We start from the raw sequence: 25,431 nt of genomic DNA on the forward strand, positions 1-25,431 counted from the left end.
AGCAGCTATAACGTAAGGCGCTGGCCCGGTGGCAGTACCTTATGGAAACAGGCTGAGGATCCACTGCTTAATGAACGGAGGTGAGCAGAGACAGGGGCCGGCCTTCTGAGCACTCAGGGCTTGGGGTGGGGGGCGGGCCAAGGGTTCTAGGAGATGGTAAAAGAAATGACAATTTCTAAAGGGTGCAGCAGGCCCTTAATCCAGGTCAGCCACTGTGAACACAAGTATACTCCCCGATTAACTGAATAAAGGATATGGGGCAACAGCCATGATTATGCAAATAATTCTTGCTTAGAATTCTGCTAGATGATTGCTGTGCTCAGAAGGGAGAGTGATGACTCCAATTGTTGTTGGCGATATTAGCTGGTTTGTGGAAAGCTGCATCTCTGGGTTAAATGGTTGTTCGTTATGATTGGCTTTTACAGTGAGTTTCCATAGGTATGTCCTATTAACTCAATATTTCTTAAGCTCTGACTAGGTAGGGCCAGGCACCAGGAAACTTTTTCTTATAGCAAAGTCACTTAATCACAAAGATTCATTCAACAGGCACTTACTGAACGCTCACTTGGAGAGAAACTGTGCTACACGTTAAAATGCAGCAAGGTAACGCTTCAAGCCGCATCTTTCTAACCAAAGACAGTACTAGACTATAACGTTTCTAGAGTGCCTTTCTGGTTGAAAAAAAAATCTCATTTTGATTGCTTTTATTATTTGTTTATAAATAGTTTGTCTTTCATTGTAAACTTCAAGAATCCAGATTCGTTATTGGGATTTTTTCTGAATCTAAATTCAGAAATCGGAAAGGTCACCAGACGATTCAGTTCTCACCGTTGGAGTCTGCCAGCGTCGAGAACGGAGATACACGTTAGGTGGAATTTTAAACACATGCTTACAAATTACTGCAAACCTCGGATACAATAAACAAATGACAGCAAGGGAATCAGGATTTTATTCCCATAGAACTTCCTTCCCACTTAAAAGTGGCAACGCAGTCGGGACTCCAGCAGAGTTGGGGCCCTCCTTTTGGGGGGACACATTCAAGGCTAGAGGTAGTTTGGTGGGGACCTCATTCCTCAGTCATCTGGCCCAGGAGCATCTATTTTGCCTTTGGCAGGGACCTGCGAGGGTTCTGAGTTTTCGTATTCTGAGAGTGCAACAGTTGGATTAAATGATGGAAAAAGTCATGCCACACAGACATTTTCCTCTCAAGAAGTGAAGGAGAGTTCAGCCACAGTGCAAGTTTTTTCTGCATTTATCTTGGACTTCAAAAAAATTAGAAATGGAGATAACACGACACGCTGACATCTGAAAGTGAAAATGGGGAAGATTTGCAAAGATGATGGCAAAGAAAAAGGTCTACCAATAGGTGGGCATTTGTGGGGGGAAAAGGTAGCAGGAATTTGATGGGAAGGACTAAACACACACACACACACACACACACACACACACACACACACACAGATTCTCCCAGGATCAGAGCACGAATGACTGCCACAAAGTTTAGTTAGTGTGTGTTTCATGGAGTAATCAATGTTATCCTATGGTCCTGAACCATGCCTGAAGGACCTGGGAGTGTTTGGAACACTGGAGATCTTTCATTATGTATTCTGCAAATGTCAAAAATGTCAAGGAATAAAAACATTAAGAAGGCAAAACATTAAGCCAGGGCAAGATTCATGTGGCATGAAAGACCACAGAAGCTTCGTGTCCTATCCGAGCAGGTCCCTCAAGGCAGGGCAGAGGGCTCCAGGGGGTGAGCCGTCTAACCTCCGCGGAGCAGGCTCAAAAGCAGCAGTTCCTAATATGTTGGAAGTCCCAGGTTCCTTTGGGGATCTGGTCACATTTAGAAACCCTGTAAAGAGAGAATGCACGTGAATACCCTCCCTGCACAATCACTTACAAAACGTTTTCAGATCTCCCAACGTGCTGCACTGAGAACTCTAACTTGAAAATCCTCCAGACCCTTCCGATGAATGAATCTTTATTGAGAGTGGTCTCATGTTTCTTCATCAAAATCGCTACCCAACCTGCCTGCTGCTTTGACCTAAGACTTCATTTTCTTCACCGTGGTCATGAAAAGAGCCACAGCGGTCATCTCCATGGATGACGGTAGTAACCAGCGTGTGTGGAGGCTCTTGTTACGTATCAGGCACTATTCTAACAGCTTACACGTATCACCTTCACTTGGGCTACCAAGCAGCTACTCTGTTGAAGAAAGTACTGTTATGATCCCGTTTTACAGAAGGCGCCGCTGAAGCACAGAGAAGTTAAAGTAACCATTCGTAGTTGGCCAGGGCAAACATTCAGACCCTGGCAGTCTCATTCCAGACCTTGCATTCTTAACTTTCCAGGTTCTTCTACTCAGAAAAATGGCAGAGAAAACTGTAAACATAAACAAACACGCATGGTAAAAAAAAAAAAAAGAAAAAGAAAGATGAACCAAAGCATTTTTTTCATTATTTTATCCCTTTTCCTTGTTATTTCAGAGGAAGGTAGCCTAGAATCCTGACCGAAGTCCATCCCTTGTAAAGACGGGTTCCTCTCCAATTCCAGGGGCCAGTCGCCAGCCGTCACATACCTGAGCTGCATCGTTCTTGAGTCTTTCATCCTATTTTACATGCCCCGGAGAAGCGGAGTGACAATAATATAGACACCCATTTCTTTCAGCTTATTGCAACATATGGCAAGTTAGACGGCCCAGATTATCACCAACGTGGTTCCATTTTATAAAAAAGTAAGATCAGACTATATTAGTAGGGTGAACTGCGTTAGTAGTTACTATGGTTAATTTTACAGACATGGGGCCTTTCAATAATAGATTCTTCACAATACTTTGTAATGAGAAGAGTGGTCTCAAAAATCTTTTGTGCCATGGTTGCTGGGTTTGTCATGGGCAAAGTAGCTAAGAGTGTTGTCAGATTTAGCTATTAATCATTTTTATTTTACCATAAGCAAGTCCATTGAGTCTGTGTGTTTTCCCAGCACCACCAAGCAGTTCTTCAATTCTCAATGGACACTCACTGAGTGTCCTGTAATTTAACTCAGTCCTGACACTATCTCCATGGAGACGCAGCCATCAGGTCCCACAGGGTAAGGGCTCGGTCCCCCAAGACGGCCGATCACAAATCCAGGTTGATCCTTGTGCTTCCGACCAGCAGGCTACGATTTGGAGGCTTCCACACTCCCCTCTTCTGGTTTGATTCATTGGCCAGAGGGGCTCCCAGAACTCAGGTAAACAGTTTACTTACTAGATCATCAGTTTATTACAAAGGCCATTAAAGGTTACGAAGGAACAGTCAGATGAAGACATCCACAGGGTCAGGCCTGGAAGCGTCCTGAACACAGGAGTTTCTGTCTGGGTTGAGTTTAGGAGGTACCAGCCCCCCAGCGTGTGGATATGTTCTGGTTCACCAACCTGGAAGCTCTCTGAGCCCCTCCTTTTGGGTTTTTATTGTGGTTTCATTACATAGACACGATTGATTAAATCACCGGCCACTGGGGACTGGACTCAACCTCCAGCCCCTCTCCCCTCCCTGGAGGCCAGGGGTGAGGCGAGAGGATGGGACTGAAAGTTCCAACCCTCTGATCACATGGTTGTTTCCCCTGGTGACCAGCCCCTATCCTTAGATGCTCTGACAGTCATGTCATTAACACAAACTCAGGTGTGGTTGAAAGGGGTTTGTTATGAATATCAGACACCTTTCTCACTCTTATTACTTAGGATGTTTCCAAGAAACTGGGGTGAAGACCAAATAGATACTCCTTATTGTAAAGCACCATATGACACAAGTGTTTCACGTTTGCTCAACTTTATAAGCGGCTATGAGAGTTATGCAAACGAGCAGATATTTTTAGATTTATTTATTTAGAACAATTTTAGACTAAATTTATATTTATCTCTATCTTCCCTTTACCCAGGTCCTTAACACTAACATGGGACCTATCCACAGCACATTTGTCAAAACTGAGAAATCAATGCATTAACTACAGGCGCTGTTCAGATTTCATCAGTTTTATGAATATTGTCCTTTCTCTGTTCCAGGAGCCAATGCAGGACAGCACATTAGATTGAATCATTGTATCTTCTTCACCTCTTCTGGTCTGTAACAATTTCTCATCTAGTTTTTCATGACTTTGATACATTTAAAGAGTTCTGGTCAGGTATTTTGTAGAATGTCCTTCGTTGGTGTTTTGACTTATCTTATGATTGGACTGGGATTGTGGATGCCAGGGGAGAAAACCACAGAGGTAAGTGCCCTTCTCATCACATCACGTCAGGGGCTACAGAACATGACTCTTGACTGATGAGATCAACCTTCATCACTGGCTAAGGTGGGGTCTTCCAGGTTTCTCTAATATAAAGTCACTTTTTTTCCCCTTTCCATACTCTCTCTGTTGGAAGCAAGTCACTAAATCCAGCCCCTACTCAAAAGGAAGAGAATTAAGCTCCATTTCCTGGACAAGGGATTATCTACAAAGATTATTTAGAATTCTTCTGTATGTGTCCTTCAACGTACCTGTTTTATTTTTATTGTTTTATTGGTGGTGCACTTTTGTTTGTTTGTTTGTTTTGCAAATATACACCCAATCATTCCAGTAGCATTTGTTGAAAAAACTCATTTTTCCTTTTAATTGCATTTACATCTTCGTAAAAATTCAGTTGACTATATTTTTGTGAGTCTATTTCTGGGCTCTCTATTCTGTTTTATTGTTCTATGTGTCTATCTTTCCACCAATACCCTACTGTATTGATTACTGCAGTGTTATATGAAGTCTTAAAACCAGGTTCCAAGGTCCTTCAACTTTGTTCTTTTTCAGAATAGTTTTGGGTATTCAGTCCCTTTACCTTTCCATAAAAATTTTAGAATCATCTTATTAACATTTCAAAACAACTTTCTCAGTTTTTGATTGTGATTCCATTGAATCTATCGATCAAATCTTAATAATACTGAGCCTTCAAATCCATGAACATGGAGTATCTTTCCATTTACTTAGATCCTCTTGGTATTTTCATTTGTTATAGTTGTCAGCATACAGGTCCTGCATATATTTCGTTAGAGTTAAACTTAAGGACTTCGTTCTTGTGCTATTTTTAAAAGTATTTTATAATGTCAAATTCTATTTTGTATTGGTGGTATATAAGACTATGACTGACTTTTGTATATTTACTTTATATCTCACAAACTTGCTAAACACGTATTTTTGAAGAAAGAAAAAGGCACAATCTACCTTGATTTTCTCACTGATTAGTAAAATCCTTAATTCAAAGGAAGTTGAAAAAGATGTTTGAAGACCAAACCTATAATATTTTTTATATTAGAGACAGTTCACAGAAAAAGATCCACAGATGGCTCCTGAAGGTATGAAAGGAAATATAAATTGAAACTGTATTAAGAAACCATTTCTCACCTCTCAGATGGGCAAAGATTAAAAAGTCTAATAACACCATTGCTGGCCAGGCAGAGGGGAAAGAGCCTTATCTTCCTGGTACAGGCCCACGTGAAAGGCAATTTGGCAATGTCTAGCAAAATTACAAAAGCACTCTAAAACTCAGCAATTCCACTTCTAGGAATTTATCCTACAGATATTTTTACAAGTATGCAGATAACATATGTGTGAGATTATTGAGTTTAATATGTTTATAATACAAGAATGAAACAATTTAAATGTGCATCGATACCCAGTCGACTAAATATGTTACATCACACTGCAATACAGCACAGTCATAAAAATAGATCCTTAAAATATATTATCAAGTTTTAAAAGTAAGGTACAGGACTAGTTGAAGAAGAAAACTCAAAGACTATATTCACATATGTGTGTGTGTGTATCACATCTCTGGAAGACATAGTCGTATCATTTGTTGCCTGTAGGAAAGAGAACTAGCACTTGATTGAGAGGGTGGGAAAGAGAATTTTTTACTATCCTGTTTATGTTTTTGGAATTTTGAGATTTGGTACTAAAAATTGTCTTATATCTGCACACTTCTAAAATCTTAGAAATACTTCCCAACCTCTTCTAAAATCTTCCAATAGAAAAGGATAGGTTTCAAGGCCATTTATTAAAAGTAGAAAACTCTGATTATTTCTAATTAAGTTACAAAAGCAAAGATTGATAACTGGAAAAGTAAAATTGTATTAGGTAAATTTCAATAAAATCTTTGATTAATTGGCATATAGAATTTAAGAAAAGAATATAATGATTATTACGTGCAGCCAACAAGAATTTCTTTTCCTTAGATCTGCATACCACAACGAGAATTAATTTCAAATATCATTAAATCTGAGCATGGAAATAAATGGATCTCGAAACTAGCCCTTTAGTTATTGATCCACTGAGCATTAAACCAAAGTTTTCAAATCTAATGAATCCCATTCAATCTTTCTGCTCTCACTAAAAATATTTTATTAATAATAACAATTCAATGAGAGAAAGATATTTTGTGCTGTTAATACAAGTGTTGAATGTTAATTTAAACTCTGTCTCACCCTCTTCCAAATTTTAGTTTTGTTATGTTTATAATTTACATCACGTATTAATACAGAAGAGCATGAGTGTGATTTATAATTCAGTGTACACCTACTGGGAATACACGCTTAATTTCCTTTACCAATGGGATTTGTGATAAAGTTTAGAGACTGCTGCTTTAGAAACAAGCTCTCACTGGAATGGGAGGCCCCAGGAAGAAGTAGAAAGGAGAAGTAGACAGTTCCAAAATGTAGTTACCACCTAAGTCCCAAGAAATAGAATTCTAGAATCTCTAGACAGTTGGAGACAGAAGAGCTAAGAATTCTTCTTTCTCTAAAGCTCTAAAGAAAGGTCCTTGGTTGAGGCCAAGATCACTTGTGCCTTGTAAGAATCAGGAATGGCTTCATGGGCTACAGGAAGCTCCTGTGAGCTGCCCATCACTGATTGAGTAAGTAGAAGTGTTTCTCCGCCAGAATCACCTGAGGGGTGTCTGTGAGGCAGGTACCTTTTTAGTAAGACCTAAATTACTCTAACGAAGCCACTGTCCCAAAGAATCAGCAATGGCAACCCCTGGCTTGAAGGATGTGGAACTTTGTACTTGGGGCCAGCACTGCTGTGGGGTTTTGTTTTATTTTGATTTGTTTGAGACCAGTGAGATTCTAAGACAAGGGGTGGAAACCATCTGAATTTGTAAGCTCTGTGTCATAAACCTCGTTGGTCTCCTTCTCAGTGCCTGGCACAATGCTAGGTTATAGCTCACTGCTATACCCCAGGGACTTTTGCTATAAAGGGCCAGATAATAAATATTTTAGACTCCGTGGTCAATACGGTCTCTAACACAACACTCAACTGGAAAAAGCAGCCATATGCAATATATTACTGAATGGGCGTGGCTATGTGCCAATAAAACTTTACTTACAAAAGCAGACCTAGTTAATGACCCTTGCTACCCACCGGTATGTATTCTAGATACCCCATCTGAGATGTAGTCACCTTATTGCTTAATTACTTTAAAGCCCCCATAATGATTCTCCCTCTGGCCTTGCTGAATACTCAGCCCTGTTTTTAGCCTCACCTCTCAGTTGGAAAACTTAGCTCCACGAGGAGAAATTAACAACTCTAGAAACTTCTAGGCAGATAAAGAAAATGATACTGGATGAAAATATGTATGAATATCAGGTTCAGTGTGAGGAACAGTATTCAGAAATTTCACTCCACCCTCATCCCAGCAAGGTTGTTCTATTTGGGGAAGACAGATTCCTTCAAGAGAGGAATCACTTCTGGAAAACCAGTAGCCAATGGGGCATGGACCTCTTGATCCTACTCTCATTTTAAATAATTCTGTGGGGTCTCTTTATGCCCTCTCCACTCCCACCGCCAGCACTTTCCTCCTCTTTTTGACCCACAGTCACCCACCCCGTCTTGCTCCTCAGCTGACACCAGACTTTTAGGAAGGCCCGTGAAACAGTGATGGAAGAAACCCAAAAAACATTGCATTTGCAATGTAACACTGATATTTTTGAAGCAACATTCCCACATTTGGAAAAGTACCAAGGAAAGAGAAAGGAAGAAGGATAAGGTGCTAAATCTTCTCCCTTTAATAAACCTCCAACAATAAATCTTAAAGTGGTCCATGTAAAGCCATGTATATTTCATCTCTGGCTGAAACAGGTGTCTGTTTCCACGCGCATAGGGAATGGTTACCTCTTTGCATTCTATTTTTTGTTTTGTTTTGTTTTGTTTCATAGAGTTAAAATGGGAATCCTAGAAATGCTTCACACTCTGTGGTTTCCATCTGGACGTCAATTGAGGGTTAATTTCTTTGCACGCCTGGTCCCAGGAACATAGCATTTACTTGAAAGTAACCGTGTAGAAAGGGTTAGAGAGCCTGCACTCACCCTTTCCCTGTACTGTGTACTCACTGCCCCTGGTTTTTCCCTGATGCTGGCTCTGAATGTTCACAAGTGACAGGAAACATCTAGGCTGGCAGATTTCGAAGTTCTCATTGGCGATAGACTTAGTCTCAGGAATCAGGACAAAGCAGGGCTGTCTGATGTGGTCTCTCATTTTTGACAGGTTCTGCCTTCAACAGGCCTGGGGATGAAGGCTGCTGGTACTTTGGCCCTGATGGGCTGCCTGATCACAGTCGTTGAACCCAAAATCTACACTCGCTGTAAACTGGCAAAAATATTTTCGAGGGCTGGCCTGGACAATTACCGGGGCTTTAGTCTTGGAAACTGTGAGATTTCTCCCTTCCTGTTCTCTTTCTTCCCTTGGACTCTCCCTTGAGATGTCAAAGGCCCCATCCACACTCATTTCTGTTTGCTCCCAGCCTGTCCATGCTCTGCCCAACAGGGACGGCTGCTGGCTGTTCACATGTCCTCAACTGCTGCTCTCGGGGGCTTCTCTCCTCCTCCCTGCCCCTCTTGTCCTCACTCCTGGAGTCCTGTACAAAGACACCAGCAAGGGAAGGGGAAAACACCACCATTCTTGCTGACAGTGTAGGGGGCAGACCTGACGTTTAGTCTAGTCCAAACTCAGCCACTGACTATGTGTGCCACCCTGTCCATCCTGTGCCACTCGGGTGCACTACCAGCCCTGACCCTCCCCAAACTTTGTTGGGAGCAGAGCATGTTCCCTTAACATGTATAAGGGAACTCTCCCCCTCAGAGCAGGGTTGGAGAAAAAAATGCTTTTTTTTCCCCTCACATTTCTGGCTTTTTCTCCCTCTAGGGATCTGCATGGCCTACTACGAGAGCCACTACAACACCACTGCTCAGACTGACCTGCAGGACGGGAGCACCGACTATGGCATTTTTAAGATAAACAGTTACACGTGGTGCAGACGTGCGAAGCTGCAAGAGAAAAACCACTGTCATGTGGCCTGCTCAGGTATGCTTTTGACTCTACAGATATTATCCATAGGGATAGACGGGGAAGTTGATCATGGAATATCCACACACCTTCTGCTTTAACCAAAATTCGGAGTCCAGATGTGCCAGTAGGTCTGCGCCAGGCTAGTAACTTATTCAACAGTTCCCCAAGGTGACACTCATGATCCTGTGGCCTACTTGTCCAAAGATGACTTTTCCCTTCTAGGGTGGTTTTTAATGAAGCCCACCACAAAAACAGAGGCCTGGATAAATGACCTTACTACCCTTTCATGCATAGAAAAGTTAAATATATTCATTAAGAAGGAAAAAGCTGTTCACCAGCTGCTTTCCAGAGCAATTCACTCAATACATGCAGTTTATGTTTCTTTGTACAGAATGAGACAAATAAATTCACTTCACATAGCACTTTGTAAACAGCAGAAATGACGCTAGAATTCACTTCCAAGTCTTTCACTTCAATCACTTGAGAAATATATGTGTGCACAGAACTGAGCATAGCAGGACGCATCCAACACGAATTCTGGCGTTAGGGAAGAGAATATGTGCTTATACGAAGTTCGATAAATGACTGTAAACAGGTGTGGGCTTCCAAGGAAAGAGATATTATTAATAAAGTCATGGGAAGCTTTGTAGACATAATGATATTTTATCTAAGATTTGGAAGATAGGTAAGATTTGGATATTCAAAGATAGAGAAATGTCATTCCAGGTAAGGAGAATAAAAAAGCAAAAAGGTGCATGAAAAATAACAGGACATGTGGTTGTAGAGGTTGATGACTACCTGACCACAGAGGACCTTGGGACCCAGGCTAAGGAGCATACACTGATTCTGCCTGCACTAGGAAATCAGAATAGGTCAGTTGATTCAACATTGCTTCAGAAAAATTAATATGCAATCTGGGTGTGAGACAGATGAAAGAAGAGACGATTTAGTGAGAGATAAAAAGACCTGAATGATGGTCATGGCTGGTGGTATGGAGAAGAATATGCAAGGGACACTCAACGGTAGAAGGATGGAGTGAAGTAAGTGGTTGTCTTGTTTGCTCCCCCTCTAGAAGGTAAGCTCTGTGAGGGCAGGAGTTTTATCTGTTTTGATCACTGGTGTATCCTCAGTGCCTAGAATGGTCCCTGGCCATTGTTGGAGCTCAAGAAATATTCATTAACTAAATGAATGTAGGGAAAAGAGCAAGGGTGAAGACAAAGAGTGATAAAATTCCTTAGGAGCAGGAAATAAACTTTTATTTCTCTTGGACACATACAAGATAATCAGTACATAAGTGTGAATGTATGAATGACGGAACACTATGTTAATTTACCTAATAAGTTGTCCCTACTCCTACAATACTATGGAATGCTCGCTACCTCCTGACCAATTGTTGGTCAACCCTTAATTTAGAGCATTCTTTTGTTGAGCCAAAATCCATGTCCTTATAGCTTTCTTCCATTAATGCTAGTTTTTCCTTCTGGATTTATTCAAAACAGATTTTCTCTATTTTATACACAGCAACTTATTAAATGTTTGAAAATAATTAGTAAGTATTTCTCATCTTCAATTCTTATCTCCAAGGCTCAAACATTCAGTACCTTCACTTGTTACAGGTTTGACTTTTAAACTCCTTCCCTTCTTGGTCACTCTCATTAGCATCTCCTATGAGCTTGCCAATAGAGTCTTCTAGTTAAACATGGTGGTTGGCTGTGTATATTGTTAGAAGCTGGAAAGTGAGAGGACAAATGGTGACTAATTTAGCAATTAGAGAATTGCTAAATCCTGAATCTTAAACTGACCATGGGAAAGCCAAGAAGCAACCACAGGATCCCAAAAGGGCTCAGAAATTAGCAGCACCAGCTACTTCTGGAAACTGGAGGGAAGGCAGGTTGACAACAGGATGATCAGTTGGAAATCCAGTTAAGGAGCAGCTGATTCCCCTCCTGATTCCATTCATGTATTGACTGCTCCTCCTCAACCCTGGCAGGATACTGGGGCTCTCTCTCCTGGACAGGATAAGTAGAACATCTCTCAACTGAGAGACCTCGCCAACATTTGAGTGTGAGAGCTCCATACGAAACATGGAGTTAAGTTTCTGTAGTCCCAGTCACCTTCCTTCACTCCGATCCTGGAATGTTGGCAACCAGCCTAGCCTCTCCAGAAGAGAAGACCTTGTTCTGGGGAATCCAGCCAGATGGAAAGGAAGTAACTGAAGTGGGACTTCCCAGTGAACAAACTAGCTAGATCTCCCTACAGTGAGATGCACAGTTGAAAATCCCCACCTCTCTGTACAGAACTCCTAATCAGCTTTTTAGTGTCCCTCTCCTAAATAAGTGCAGATAACTAAGGGGCATTAGACTTCATAGGAGTGTCACTGACATGAAAGAATGAGACCACCACCACCACCAACAACAACAACAAAAACCAGATAAAAGTAACTTATTGAAAGCAGAGATTATGCTGGGAAATGAAAACTTCAAAAAGAAACTATCATTCATATCTTTGATATGTTTACATTTATAGTGAATTTCTCATAGACAGCATATAATTGGGTGTTGCTTTTATAGCCAGTCCAACAACTTCTGCTTTTCAACAGTAATGTTTAGACCAGGGAACTTTTTCTGAAAGGGACAGATAATAAACAGTTTAGGTGTTGTGAGCCTTATAGTCTCTTTTGTAACTATTCAACATTTCACGTAGCACAAAAGCAGTCACAGACAATACATAAATAAATGGACATGATTGTGTTCTAATAAAACTTTATTTACAAAAACAGAGGGTGGGCCTGTGGATCCTACATAGTTTGCTGAACCTTGATTTCGATCATTTATATTTAATGTAATTGCTGATATGATTACTTTAAAATCTACCATCTATTTGTGGGATCTATCCATCTATTCTTGATTTATTTTTCCTGCCTTCTTTTGGATTAATTGAATCTTTCCAGTATTCTCTCTTATTTCCACCACTGGCTTATTAGCTGTACTTCTGTTTTATTTTTAGTGGTTCCTCTAGGGTTTACAATATGCATCACATTCTACCTTCAAAAAACATTATACCACTTCACATATAATAGAGTTGACTCTTGATTTTCTCGGGCTCCCTGTAGGTAATGTGTCCTTTTTCCTCTAGCCCCTTTTTACAATTTCCTCTTTGTCACCAATTTTCAGCAATTTGATCACAAATGTCTGGTTTTTGTGTGTGTTTATCTTGCTTGATATTCGCTAACATTTTGGATCCCTGAGTGGATAATTTTTTAATTTCTCCTTCTAGGAGTCTAATAACACATGTGTTAGATCATTTAATGTTTTCCTATAGGTCACTGAGGCTCTTCATTTTTTTTTTCAGCCTTTTTCACTTTCTTTGTTTTTTCTTTTTCAATTGTTTCCACCACTCTATGTTCAAGTTCTCTGATCTTTCTTCTGAAGCGCCTAATCTATTAAATTCACCAATTGAATGTTTCATTTCAGGTAATGCATTTTTTCAGTGCTAGGTAATTATTTTATATCTTTCATTTCTCTCATTTGATTCATGTTTTCCTGTAAGTCCTTGATAGCAATAAACATATTTATAAGCATTGTTTTAAGTTTCTTGTCTGCTAGTTCAATCAACTCTGTCACTTCTGGGTCTTCCCTTTGACTGATCTTTCTCCTGGTTATGGGTTACATTTCCATACCTCTTTGTACATGTGATCGCTTTTTATTGGATACTAGACAGCGTGTGTATTACATTGTTGAGTGTCTGGATTGTGTTGTCTTCCTTTAAGGATTATTGAAGTTCATCTTGGCAAGCAGTTAGTTCTGGTCAGGGATGTTCTAGAGCAGTCATTATGGGAGGGCTAGTTCAGCCTTACTCTCAAAGTATTTCCCTTTTAGCCTCTCTTGAATATCCTAAGGTTCAGCAAAGTCTCTCTCCTCTGACCAGTCAGAAATCATGTCTCCCAGCCCTGGCTGATCCCTGCAATTGTTGAGGTCCCTCGCAACAGTTCTCTGACTAGTCTCATGGAGTTTTACCCTTGACATGCCCGGTTTGGTCTTCAGCCAAAGACTCAGTGGCATCTCTCTGCAGAGCTCAGGCATGCTCCTTTTGGTGACTCCTTCCTCTCAGGGACCCTCTCGACAAATGCCAACTGTCTCAGCCTCTCATCTCTGTCTCCTCCACATAGACTGCCATCTCCTGTCTGGGTTTTACCTTCAAGGTCTGGAAAGTGGCACTGGGCAGACGGTCACAGCAGTCACAAGGTGAGCCTCGTCTGGTTTCTATCTCTCAAGGATTCTGCATTCCCTGTTGTCTAATGCCTGAAAATCATGATCACATGTTTTGTCTAGTTGTCTAGTTGTTTACAGTAGGAGAGAAAATCTGCCGCTCACGGCCGTGCTTGACTTTACATGCAGTTTACTGATTGAGGATTGTCCAATGTTGTGCCAGTTAAGGAAGTCTGGGGTAAATGTATATCTGCAAGACAACCATGGATTCTCAGAAATTAAAATGTTAGATGGTTCGTGGTTAGAGGTGAAGGATCACTCATATCTGCTTTCTCATCATCAAAAGCCTGGGATTTTTAGGGACAGCTTTAAAATAGAAAACAGGATGTTGGTTTTATACCCTAATCACCCTCTATGACCGGCCGCCCCCAGCCTCAGGCCAGAGAGGCTGTACTTAGGGACAATGTCATTCTGTCCCATGGATTACAGAAGTAGGGACATTCGTCATGAGAACCTAGAAACAAGCTAGCATTAGAGTGTGTGTGCAAGGTAGGTGACACCTCATGCATGTACAGATTACATGCACCTCACGCCCACCTGCTGAAGCTACGTGCTCGTTAGTACCAGACCAAACCATATTCCTCAGGTTGCTGCTGGCCTTCCCAAACTATTTGGACATAATATTTGTTATATATACATATATAGAAATATAAACATATCTATGTATACACAAACTCACATACCTATAATAATATAATAGCAATCTTTATTTCCCTCCAATAACTTAGTCCTCATTAAAATAAGAGATGTTTAAGAAAACCATCATTGCCCCCTGTATCTAGGCTAGCCCACTTACATTAATCTCTATTTCTCATATCAGCCTGGTATCTGAGTTGGCCATTGTCACTTCAGAGAGTACGAGGAGATGTAAATTCTGGGTTAAGATAGCGGTATTTCCATTGGGGGGCCAGGACTATGCTGGTGAGAGACAGACTTTGCAGTAGAACTCAAAGTCTTTTACCTGAAAAGAACGAGTTCTTTTTGTGTAGATTGTTGGTGTTTTCTTTTGTTGGATGGGGGAGAATAAATGATTCCATGGAACGATGCTTTGATGTTCAACCTAACCCTTTCCTTATCTGTGTCTGACTGGACAGAATTGTCTATTTGAAGTAAATGGAGCAGAAGCCATTCTTGGCTCGCGTGCCGGTACATACCTGCTCTCTGGGCTCATTTCTGCCCCTCTGCTGCCCCTCTGTGGCAATTTCACTGGGTTTCTCACATCTCAGCCCCGTGCCAGGTCCTTTATTCCCCGGCCCCGACCTAGCTTAACACATTATCCTAAGGAAATTCAAACTCACGTCCAACTTGCACTTGCAAAACCTCTCAGTTGTGCAACAAAGTGAGACATTGACAAACACCTTCCACGATCTGTATGACCCGGGCCTGCAGTACCTACGCCTCCCACCAAACCGTGCACAGCATCTGCAGACGGGCAACCTGCCGCACCGCAAACGCGAGCTTTGTTCTCTGCGTACTGGCCCCAGGGCTGCGCCGAGGCAGGTCTAACAGCGTACCCTCTGCTTCTTCCCTACTCTGTGTAATCTGTGTCCTGCCATCCCTGGAGACCCCAGAGAACCCACTTCTCCTAGGAAACAGGCCCCAACCACGTTCAATCACAAACCGCAGTGTCTCAAGCACTCATCAGGAATGTATGCACACGAAATAAAGTGTTTCTAAGTAATCTGAACTTGTATTAGATACCAAGCCCTTAAGTTTGGATAATAATTACTTGAAAAATTAATGAAGTATTTATACTTTTATTATCGACTTTGTTAGCAGACGGTGTTGCATAGGCGGGAATCTTGTTGCAGTAGCTCTGTTGGAAGGAAGTAGCCTTAGGTTTGAAGGCAGACTCGCTTACTGGGTGTGTGACCTCAGTTTACAGGGATGATAATGGCTGTAGCTATGGTAGTCCTGTAGTATGAGGGAGATAATGCATGAAGAGGCTTCATATGTGCTGGACATAGGGTACATTTTCCATAAAGGTCAACTAATAGCAATAGCTATTGTTATAAATAATTCTCTTCCCAGAAACAAGGCAAGAGACTTTTATAAGCTAATAAAGCTTTATTTGCTTTCCAGAAAAGTTGAATCCATTACACTTCCATCAGCAAGAACTCAGGAGTGCATATGTCATTGCACCCTTGTCAATATCGAGCGTTACCCAATTCCTACAAAATCTCTGCTCAGTTGTTAAATAGAAATTCTGTCAAATGGTTTGGGTTTTTGTGTCTTGGATTGGTGGTTGTGGTGGGCGTGGATGTGGATTTCCCAGGTTCCCCTCAAAGGAAGGACATTTGGTCCCAGCTGCATTTGTGTGATTTGCGCACTGTCTACCGGCACCTGCTCGGGTGTCAAGAGCTGCATTCCCTAAGGTCCTGTGGGCAGCCAATCCCGGGGAGTGAGTGCAGCTGGGGTATAAAAACTGGGCCTCAGAGGGGTCCAACCTGGGCAACTCTGATGGGCAACATTCACCACAGGCTCAAGGCTAGGGGGTGAGGTTTGATGGGCCTAGATCACAGCTATGGTCTCCGCCTGCCCAGCCCTGCTTCTGCCCATTTCTTCTACAGGTGTGGATCCCTAATAAACACCTTGCACTCCAAACCCATCTCAGCAACTGCTTCTGGAGAAACCAACCTGCAACAGAAATGATGTTGGACTTTTTTTTGTTTATCTGCCTTTTTCTGTCATGTTTGTGTTGAGAAGGATTTTGAGACCACTTCTGGTGAAGCAATGTCCATGAACACATTTTCAGTTGAAAGATTTGTTACATCTGAAAGCCATAGAAAAAGTAACAAAGGCAAAGGTTGATGTATTTGACATAAAACTTAAAAATTTCTCCATGTGAAAAACACCTTGGGTAAAAAGAAAATTATTGCACAAACCAGAAAGTTAAAATAGACAAAAGTTTAATAATTATCTATAAAGAGATGTTCCATGTCAAATTAACACAAGTAAAGAAAACACTGTACTGTCCTCTCTCACTTGTGTGTTTCTTTAGGACATAAAAAACATTTTCCTGTTGTGTTTTCCCTAAACACATTTCCAAAAACCTTTCAGGGCTGGTCCATTCCTCTGAAACATCAAGTAGTCTGAAACTTTAAGATGTGGATGGTCTAGAAACAAAAACAGTTCTTTGATTTGTGAAGAAGTGTAACAAAAATAAGGATACGGCTCATGGTTCTTCCAACCCGCCTGCTCCAAAAGCAGTGAAGAAAATCTGATTCGGGCCTCCCCAGCTCCAACAATAAAATCTCAGCTAACCCTCTACTCTCTCTTACAGACTTAATCACTGACGACCTCACAGATGCAATTATCTGTGCCAAGAAAATTGTTAAAGAGACAGATGGGATGAACTACTGGTAAGAGTCTTTCCTTGGGAGACAAACTGATGTGGGTGGAACCTACAGTGTGTCCATCCGTCACCGCTGCAGGGCATGGAGACAAGTTCACCTATGCAGAGTGGTCCAGCGATTTTCATGTGACCTAGTCTATATCCTCCTCTATTAGGGTGTGGATGTGCAGTGAACCTGGTAGAAGGGATTAGTATATGGGGAGGAGAGGTGGTAAGGAGTCAGAATAATTTGCAATTGCCTTCGTGTTCCAAACAATGAAGAGAGAGGTGCTTTCTCATGTAAATTGGAGAGCATCCGTGAAGACAACACACCAGAGGAAAAAGCTCGAGTTTGCTCTAGATTTGGATAAGGTTTTGGAAGTCTATGGCAGGGAGAGGAAAATGGCCATGTCAGTTACATGAGAAATGGACAGGAAACTTCCCCAGGTTGTGCATGAGACATGGCTAAGCTGGCGCCCACCGTCATCTCTGCGGCTGTGTTTCTTGTGAACGTTGTTAATCAGGTCACTCACTTGGGGATCCCAAATTTTCAGAGATGTGGATGTTTAACAAAATGACCCATCCTTATAAAAGTTGCTTACTTGTTGCCGAGGCTAATATGGGCTCTAGGAAAAAACCAGGGAGAGGAAAGTCTTAACAAGGCGAAAAGATGGAGTCCTTGGATCTCAGTAGCAAATGACACTGAAACCTGGGCACCACGGGTTACATGGGTTAATTGTCTATGGTGTTTGAACCTCAGAATATTTGGATTGTCATGCTTTTCTCTGTTGTTCCTGCTTCCCTCTCCTCCTTAGGCAAGGCTGGAAGAAGCATTGTGAGGGCAAAGACCTGTCTGGGTGGAAAAAGGGATGTGAGGTTTCATGAACTGGACTGACACCAGGGATGCTTCACAACAGCCCCCTAGGATTTGTAAGAACAGTCGTGTCATCTTGTCTCCCTTCCTCCTAATAGTCCTTCTAGAGTTGGAGAGGGAAAGTGAAGCTATATTTTTAAGGAAATAAATAGTTCCATTTAAATGTCTTGACTTTACCCTGACTAAATTTCAATGATGTCGTAATAGCACATGGTTAAGACTTGAAAAGTCACCTACAAAATGTTCTAGCCCTGGAAGGAACAAGCTTCTCTTCTTTGCTGTAATAAGTCCTGATTCCTGTGGCCCTGAAATGGCTGCTTATTTTAAAAATACGCTTCCCAAGTCAAGGAGAACGCTGGAGGAATGTTTGCTGACCTCTGTCCTGGAGCAGTAAGCCCTTCTTCTCCTGGTCATCGGATGAATAGCCCTTCCTCAGCTCATCTCTGCCAGAGAGAATGTTCCTGATTCCTCCAGGCAGTTATGATGGGTATTCTAATGGGACCAAATAGATGAAGTTGCAGCTCTTAGCCCCAGGGTTCCCCATGTTATTCCAACATCCATTTAAATTAAACCTATCAAAAACCACACTTACATCCTCATGACAAAATTGTTTCCAGACTTAGACCTACAGATTTCATTAGTTTGCTCGGAAACTGGCCTGACTAAAGATATTTCATTAGCTGGAACAGTGGGCTGAGGAGTTCAGATCCCCAGAGATATTCCCAGGATGCCCTCTGCTCCATGCAGGGGTGGCTCCTCTACAGCGCAGCTCCACTCTGCTGAGCTTTGCCTTGTCCATTCTCTGTCCTGCTAGGGTTAGAAGTGGTTGGGCCTGTGTTGTCGGAACCTTAGAGTCAGGTTGAACGCAATCTGGCTGTGAGAATGCACCAAACTGAGGTTTGTTGGAAAAACGGTTATGCCTGCAAATAAGTTGCCCACTTAGAAGAAAGTCCCCACGAGTCAGACTGATGGTCTCGTCACAGCACCTAAATAACCCATAAGCACTCTCTAGTGGCCAGCTGCCTCGGTTTACTGTTGGCTCATTCCACATCCGCTGGCTTTACTTGCAGACATAGGCTTTAAAAGCAGAACTCTACTTTCCAAAAGAATATAAACGTTTTATATGTGCCTAAACAAACGTAATCCTGTGACAATTTAACAGGCATTACAAAGCATGGGAAAAAAAAAAACTTTCAAAACTTCTGATGTAAGAATCAAAAAATAATTACTTAAGATGGCTGAAGAAACTCTGAGAATTTTAGTGTCCATTACACTGCACTAAATCAACAATCAGTGCTTGTAGAGGTCCATAAATATGTATTTTTCATTATTATTGTCTTGTCATTCATCCATCTTACAGTCTCCATTCTTAGTCAAAGCTGCATCGTTAAAACCAGTGGTACCATGTTAATGACATAGGTGGGCATGGGTCCCGGCGCCAGCTATTCAAAGATTAGGGGAAAATTTTTTAACAAAACAAAAATCCAAATCCAAAAAGTGCTTTGAAATTCAAGGTGAAGGGAAGCTAGCTGGCTCTACAATTTGATGGATCTTTTTGCAAAACTCATAAATGTTCTAAGCACACAATCTTACTATTTCTCTCCCCAAGTGCTTCATTTAGTATTTCCATACATAATAATTTAGGATAAAAAAATGAATGATCCTGGATAATTTTCCACAATCAATGCCCTCTGAAATTCAAGGGGAAAATATTACTCCTATTCCTGAGTTATCTTTATTTATTAAAATAAACTAAGATTTACATTCGCTTATACAGTTTCCAAGACATTTGGAAACAGATTTTCAATTTCTCCTCACAACAACATTATCAGCTCCTTAGCAGATGCACTGAGCACACAGCGGTGTAGATATTGGGGTGTAGAGCTGCTTATGTGGATACATTCTTTCTTTGGGGACTCAGCTCTGCCTGAGTCTTGGGACTCCCCTCCACTAGGATCTGTCCCTTTGCTTCCCAGCTGGTTCCCTGTTATTACTCAGCCCTGTCTGTCTGGTCCATCACTTTTTCTTGATGCACCCTGAACCCAATATCTCATTTGCCCTTGGGTGGCTTTGGTCCTGGTTTTCCCCCAAAAAACAGGGAGATTGTACCATTTCCCTGTCACCTATTCAAGCCCCGCCCAGACTGCATGAGGCCTCTCTGCTCCTCCAACCTCCTAATGGTCTCCTCTATGGTCTTCCCTAATGGCTCAGTGTGGACTATTTAATGAAGGTATGAGCTATACAATGAGATCATCAAGCATTGGTGATCTCCCCTGGTACGTAAGCTCCTTGCGGCCTGGATCATGTGTTTTACTTCTATATCCTCCACAATCCTTTTTGCAGCACTAAGCACATAATATTTGAGAATTGAAAATGTTTGCTATTGATTTTTGGTACTCCTGGACACATGTAGAATCATAGAAAAACTAGGAATAAGACCTTGCCTTTACAATATTTTAATTTTCAAGTCAGGCTCACATCCATTATTCCAAATGCTCTCACAAACATCTTGGGACATAGAGTGTAACATAATCTTCATTTTATGCAGAAGCCATTGAGATATGGGAAGGGTGACTGTTTTCCCAAGGCTCACAGTGCCACAGTGAGGAAGCCAGGGGCCATGCCACCCTAGAAGAATCTTCAGAACTCAGGGCAAGAACAGTGTCCTAGTCCCTTTAGGGACAAGATGTCCTGAGCCTCTCATCTGTGTTCAATACAGCTACTTCCTTGAGTACCCTGCTGACCTAAAACAATAAAACAGATAGTTATTTTACCAACAAAGTGGGTTTATTTGGGAACAGCAAAGAATTGCTCTCTAGAACATGCAGTCTATGGTGAACCAAAGGCAGGTCCAGAGAAGAAAAGAAAGGAACATTCTTTTATAGAGGAGAAGGGGGAGTTGGGAAAGGTGGTTATGAACAAAGAGTCCACTGGAGGAAACGCCAATGTGTGAAGTGTGGTGGCTTTTCATTGGCTGAGTTGTGACAGTCTCTCATTGGCTGGGCTGTTGCTGGGCGAAGAGAAATTCTTCCTTCCTTGTGCTGGGTGATAAAGTAGTAACTTTCCTGCTGGAGAAGTAATTGACGTGGAGTGGGAGGGCACTAGAGCGCCCCCTTCTGGCCTCCCATCTCCATTTTAAATGAGGTTTCTGTTTTCAGAACCCCAAATATAGTACAAACTCTAGCCAGCCCCTGAAAGATCTATGAGAAAAGGGTAGGAAATGCTCTCCCACCAAATTTAATGTCTTCAAGGTGAATTTTTAAAGTAAAGACTTCATTAGGAGGCTTAGAAAGATTTCCTGTGTCCTCCCAAAATGGAAGGAAAATGCTCTGGATTTCTAAAATGTGAAGAAATAAACATGTATTACTTCTGCCAACTAGAAGAATAATCACATTTTTTAATCAAAAAAATCTAAAACAAGAAAATCATTTCTTCCAGCATAAGCCAAGTGGCCACTACAGCCCACGCTCTTTGGGTTGTTCTGCCAGGGTCTTCTGGCCTTGCATTTCCTCAGCAGTGGCCTAAGAAAGCACTACAGACGCTACTGTCATCCAGGGCAGCTGCTCCACAGACTGTCAAGCCGCTAGCAGTTCTTGATAGGCTATGATGTCCTGGACGGAGATTCACACAACCAGCTTCCAAAGGAGCCGATGCCTAGGAGAGCTGGGGATCCAGGGGGAACCCCAACTGTAGCAGAGCATTTGGACCACAGTGGGCTTCCTTTAGGGCCCTCAAGGCACCTACATGGCACTGTGACCCTCTCTTTCCCTCATTTTCTTTCCGTCTCATATCTGCTTAGTTCTACAGTTCAGAAGAGTAGGAAAAGGAGGCACACGCAAACTGTCTAAATCACAGAGACACAAGCCCATCTGTTTAAGTTGGTCCTCCTCTAACAGCGGAAAGAGGGGGGAATGGAAGATCAGGTAGTAATGAACAATCTCACTGGAGAGGGGAAAGGCGGAGAACGACGAAGAATATATTTTCTTACACTGGGCTGCAACTTGAAGCACGACAATGGGTTGCGCTTACTTGACAACACAAATGCCTGGTGTTCCCCTTTCCTTGGTTTTGGTACTTTTATTGGGTGGGCTCTGATTTTAACAGTACATATTCATTGTGGAACATATAGACACTATTCTTCAAAACCATAAAAATATTCTCCCCGTTCACTGATAAATGCTGCTAATACTTTTGGTCTTCCTTCCATTTTTTTTTTTCTATTTTTTATAAAGTTGGAATTACGGAGTTTTAATTTTGTAGCCTGCTGTTTTCACTTAATATACACCAAGATTTCCCCCAATTAATATTTTGTAAAATATATGTGATCCATGAGAACAGCACCATAGTCACTGTGCTGTCCCATAATTCATTTTCTCTTTCCCCTATTATTGCATATTTGGGTTAATAACCACAAGTGTTTTTAGGTCTGGACTCTAGGCCAGTTTTTGCAAAAAGGGGTCTTTCTTTTCCCAGTGCTTTTATTCTCCTCCAAACTTCACCAAAAGCCCTCAATCCGTAATTCTATGGGGTCCATGTTTCCACAGACTCCTTCGCTGCTTTGGGGATGACTTCAACAGAGACAAAAAGGTGATATCGGTCACATTTTCCAAACAATTAAGATCTGCCATTTGGTCCGACATTGAGAGAAAAGACTCAGAGCGGGTACTGTTCTGAAAAACCCAACCCCCATGGTTACCATGCCGTTCCACCTCCTGTAGAATGGGAATAATATTTGCCACGCACAGCTGTGGTAACGATTTAGCAACAACGTCAGAAGCACTAGTGGCACAGACCAGCCTTTTAATAAAAATCGGTTACTATTACTCTATTTCTACATTATTCTTTCTCCAGTACGTTGGACAGGAGATTTCTAACAGGGACTGCCTACAGCAGATCGAGCTACATTTGGTGTGAAATAATGGCATTTCCTGGAGGGAAAGGGGGAGATCTTGCCTGGAAGAAACCGCGGGTGACACCGAGGCCGAGTGTGTTTCACTAGGTCCGTGCTGAGCTGCTGAGATTTCCAAGCTACAGGGTAAAAAGTTAAGGTCATCTCTAGGCTTCTCTGCCCGCTACCACGCTCCCACTGGCAGCATAATTCTTAGGGCGAGGAAGAAAAAATAAATCTAGAGTCGCCTTGAAAAGCATTCATGCAAAATACAGGCAGGATTCATCAGTAATCGGACTTCTGCATCAGTTTTCAAAACAGTGTCCTGTTACCAGCTAGAGCAAACAGAGCCCTTTCAGCCCCGGGAACTGACAGGCGGTGCAGAGGGCAGACTGGAAAAGATTAAATATTTGTGCAGAGCGCCGCACACCCCTTCACAAAGGGCCGCCTTCGTCGGGGAGAAAAGGAAATGCGAATCGGGGGAAAGGGATGCAAGAACTGAGAAGAGAGCCTTATCTCCGCGGAGCAGGGGCTGCCTCGGGAGGAGGAGGTGGCCAAGTGGAGAGGGGAGAAGGAGCTGCGCCGCTGCAGCCTTTGGGCGCTGCGGGCTCCCGCCTTGGACGCTGAGGCTGCACTTTTGACCCTGGCAGTGGAGGCAGGCCAAAGGGCTCCGGTGCGGGGGACGGACACAGGATGGGGAGAGTCCTGCACTTGCCAGGCTGTGATGGCAGAGAGGCCAGAGAGAGGCGCCCTGGGAGAATCCCGCGGGCTCGGCAGCGTGGCCTTAACTCCTAGGGGCCGGAGAAGGAAGGGAGGCTGAGACGGAGGCCCGCGGAGCGAGCGGTCTAAATCGGCCAAAGGCGTCCAAAGCGAAAGACCAGGAAAGGGAGGTTTTTGAAAATTGTTGAAAGTTGCAATTTTCAACTCTGCTGACAGTCTTTCAAGGCCGGCGTCTGCCTCTGAGACATTTAGTGGCTGCCAGGAACTTGGAATTAAAAAAAGAAAAAGAAGAAGAAGGAAAGAGAAACCTCACACAATAATGTTCTGTGCAGGCAGTAGGGAGATGGCTGATAAGATGAGACTCTTTCAGGAGTTGGAATTTTTCCGTGGACTTTGGAACTCCATCTGGCCCTACCAGGAGAACTAACACAGGATGCTTTGCAGAAAAAGCAGCCCCGGGGAGGCCCTTTGAATCCAGCTCCAATGACCCACTTGAGGAAGAGGAGGGGGGTCCCGAGGGGGAAGGACAGCCCGCGGTCCCGGAGGCGGCTCAGGCCTGGTCCTCAACCCTCGCTGAACAGGAGCGTCACTGGGAGGGTGTTTCTAATGCCGATGCCCGACTCACTTGTGTTAAATCAGGCTCCCTGAAGGTGGGTGTTTTTTTAATTCCCCGTTAATTCTGATGTGAGGTCAAGGCCATGAACCCCCAGGGAGAGACTTAAAGGGACCCTGCTGGGGGCAGGCCTTCCTTGGGCTCTTGCACCCGAGTCTCCTCACTGGGGGAAGAGCATCACGTGCCCCCCACCTTCCCAGCTGCATCTTGGGTCCTCAGGAGGCCTTCCCCTCGGAAGGCGTAGAGGCAGTCTCTGGGTCTGAGCTGAGCCCCGCCATCCAAGCAGACGGGGGAGACGGAAACTGAAGTTTTGGTGATGAGCGCGCGGTAGTGTATACAGAAGTAGAAATACAATGCTGTACCCGTGAAAGTTATATAATGTTATAAACCAAGCTTACCTCTTTTAAAAAATAATTAAAAAAAAAACACAAGGGGAAAAGGGATAGAAATCATACATAACTTATGGTTACCAAAGAGGAAAGGGGGGGGAGGGATAAATTAGAAGCGCGGGACTAACAGATACACACTCCTATATATAAAATAGATAACCAACAAGGACCCACTGTATAGCACAGGGAACTGTATTCAATATCTTGTAATAACCTATAATGGAAAAGAATCTGAAAAAGAATAGATATATATGTGTAACTGAATCACTGGGCTGTACACCTGAAACTAACCCAACCTTGTCAATCAACTATACTCCAATTAAAAAGAAAATTCCTCATCTATTGTAAGTAGCATCCAAAATACAGGTATTCCTTGTGCCTGGCCCTGAGCTAAGTGCCACATGAAACAGCTGATATGGACCCGTCTCGCCCTCTGCAAGGCTGCTGAGATGGTGTGCAGCCCCCCGTCTCCTGAATTCCCGTCCAGCTGCCTTCTGAACTCACACCTGGATGCCTAAGTCCATGGTTCCCAGCCCTGACTGCCGTGGGACTCACCCGGAGCTTTTAGAAAGTACTTGTGCCTGCTGCCCCCCGTCCCCCCGCCCCGGACACTTATTTACTTCATCTGCAAAGGGCATCGGAATTTACTTACAAACCTGTACGTCTGATGGGCAGCCTGGCTGGGATGCTACAGGAGGGGACAGAGGGGGAGAGAGCAAAGCTGGTTCCACTGCACTCCATGTGCCCACTGGGGGCACGTACTAAGCTCCTCACTCCCAGCTGCAGGGAGTGGGTTTATAAGCGGCTTAAAGTTTAATAATCCAAAATACAGAGTGCCTTTAGCACTGTGTAACAGGAAGGAGGCCAGCTGGGGACGGAGAGGGCTGGGGTTAGGTCCTGCTTACGCCGAGGCTCCCGTTCCCTGGAGCCCACCTGCTGCGTGGAGGTGACGGGCACAGCCTAGCGGGCTGGGCAGACCTCAGCCCCAGACCCATCTCTG

At 42.9% G+C, this 25,431-nt stretch overlaps 1 protein-coding gene across 1 annotated transcript; it reads left to right on the forward strand.

The window, feature by feature from the left end:
• The first annotated feature begins 8,566 nt into the window (after positions 1-8,566).
• LOC101269824 (lysozyme-like protein 1) lies at positions 8,567-17,899 on the forward strand. Its single transcript, XM_004278641.2, has 4 exons — positions 8,567-8,707; positions 9,202-9,360; positions 16,897-16,975; positions 17,763-17,899. The coding sequence occupies exons 1-4, from the start codon at positions 8,569-8,571 to the stop codon at positions 17,830-17,832; spliced, it is 447 nt and encodes a 148-aa protein (XP_004278689.1). The 5' UTR covers positions 8,567-8,568; the 3' UTR covers positions 17,833-17,899.
• The last annotated feature ends 7,532 nt before the right edge of the window (positions 17,900-25,431 follow it).

The sequence above is a fragment of the Orcinus orca genome, chromosome 2 (genome assembly GCF_937001465.1).
Source record: "Orcinus orca chromosome 2, mOrcOrc1.1, whole genome shotgun sequence".
Lineage (NCBI taxonomy): Eukaryota > Metazoa > Chordata > Mammalia > Artiodactyla > Delphinidae > Orcinus > Orcinus orca.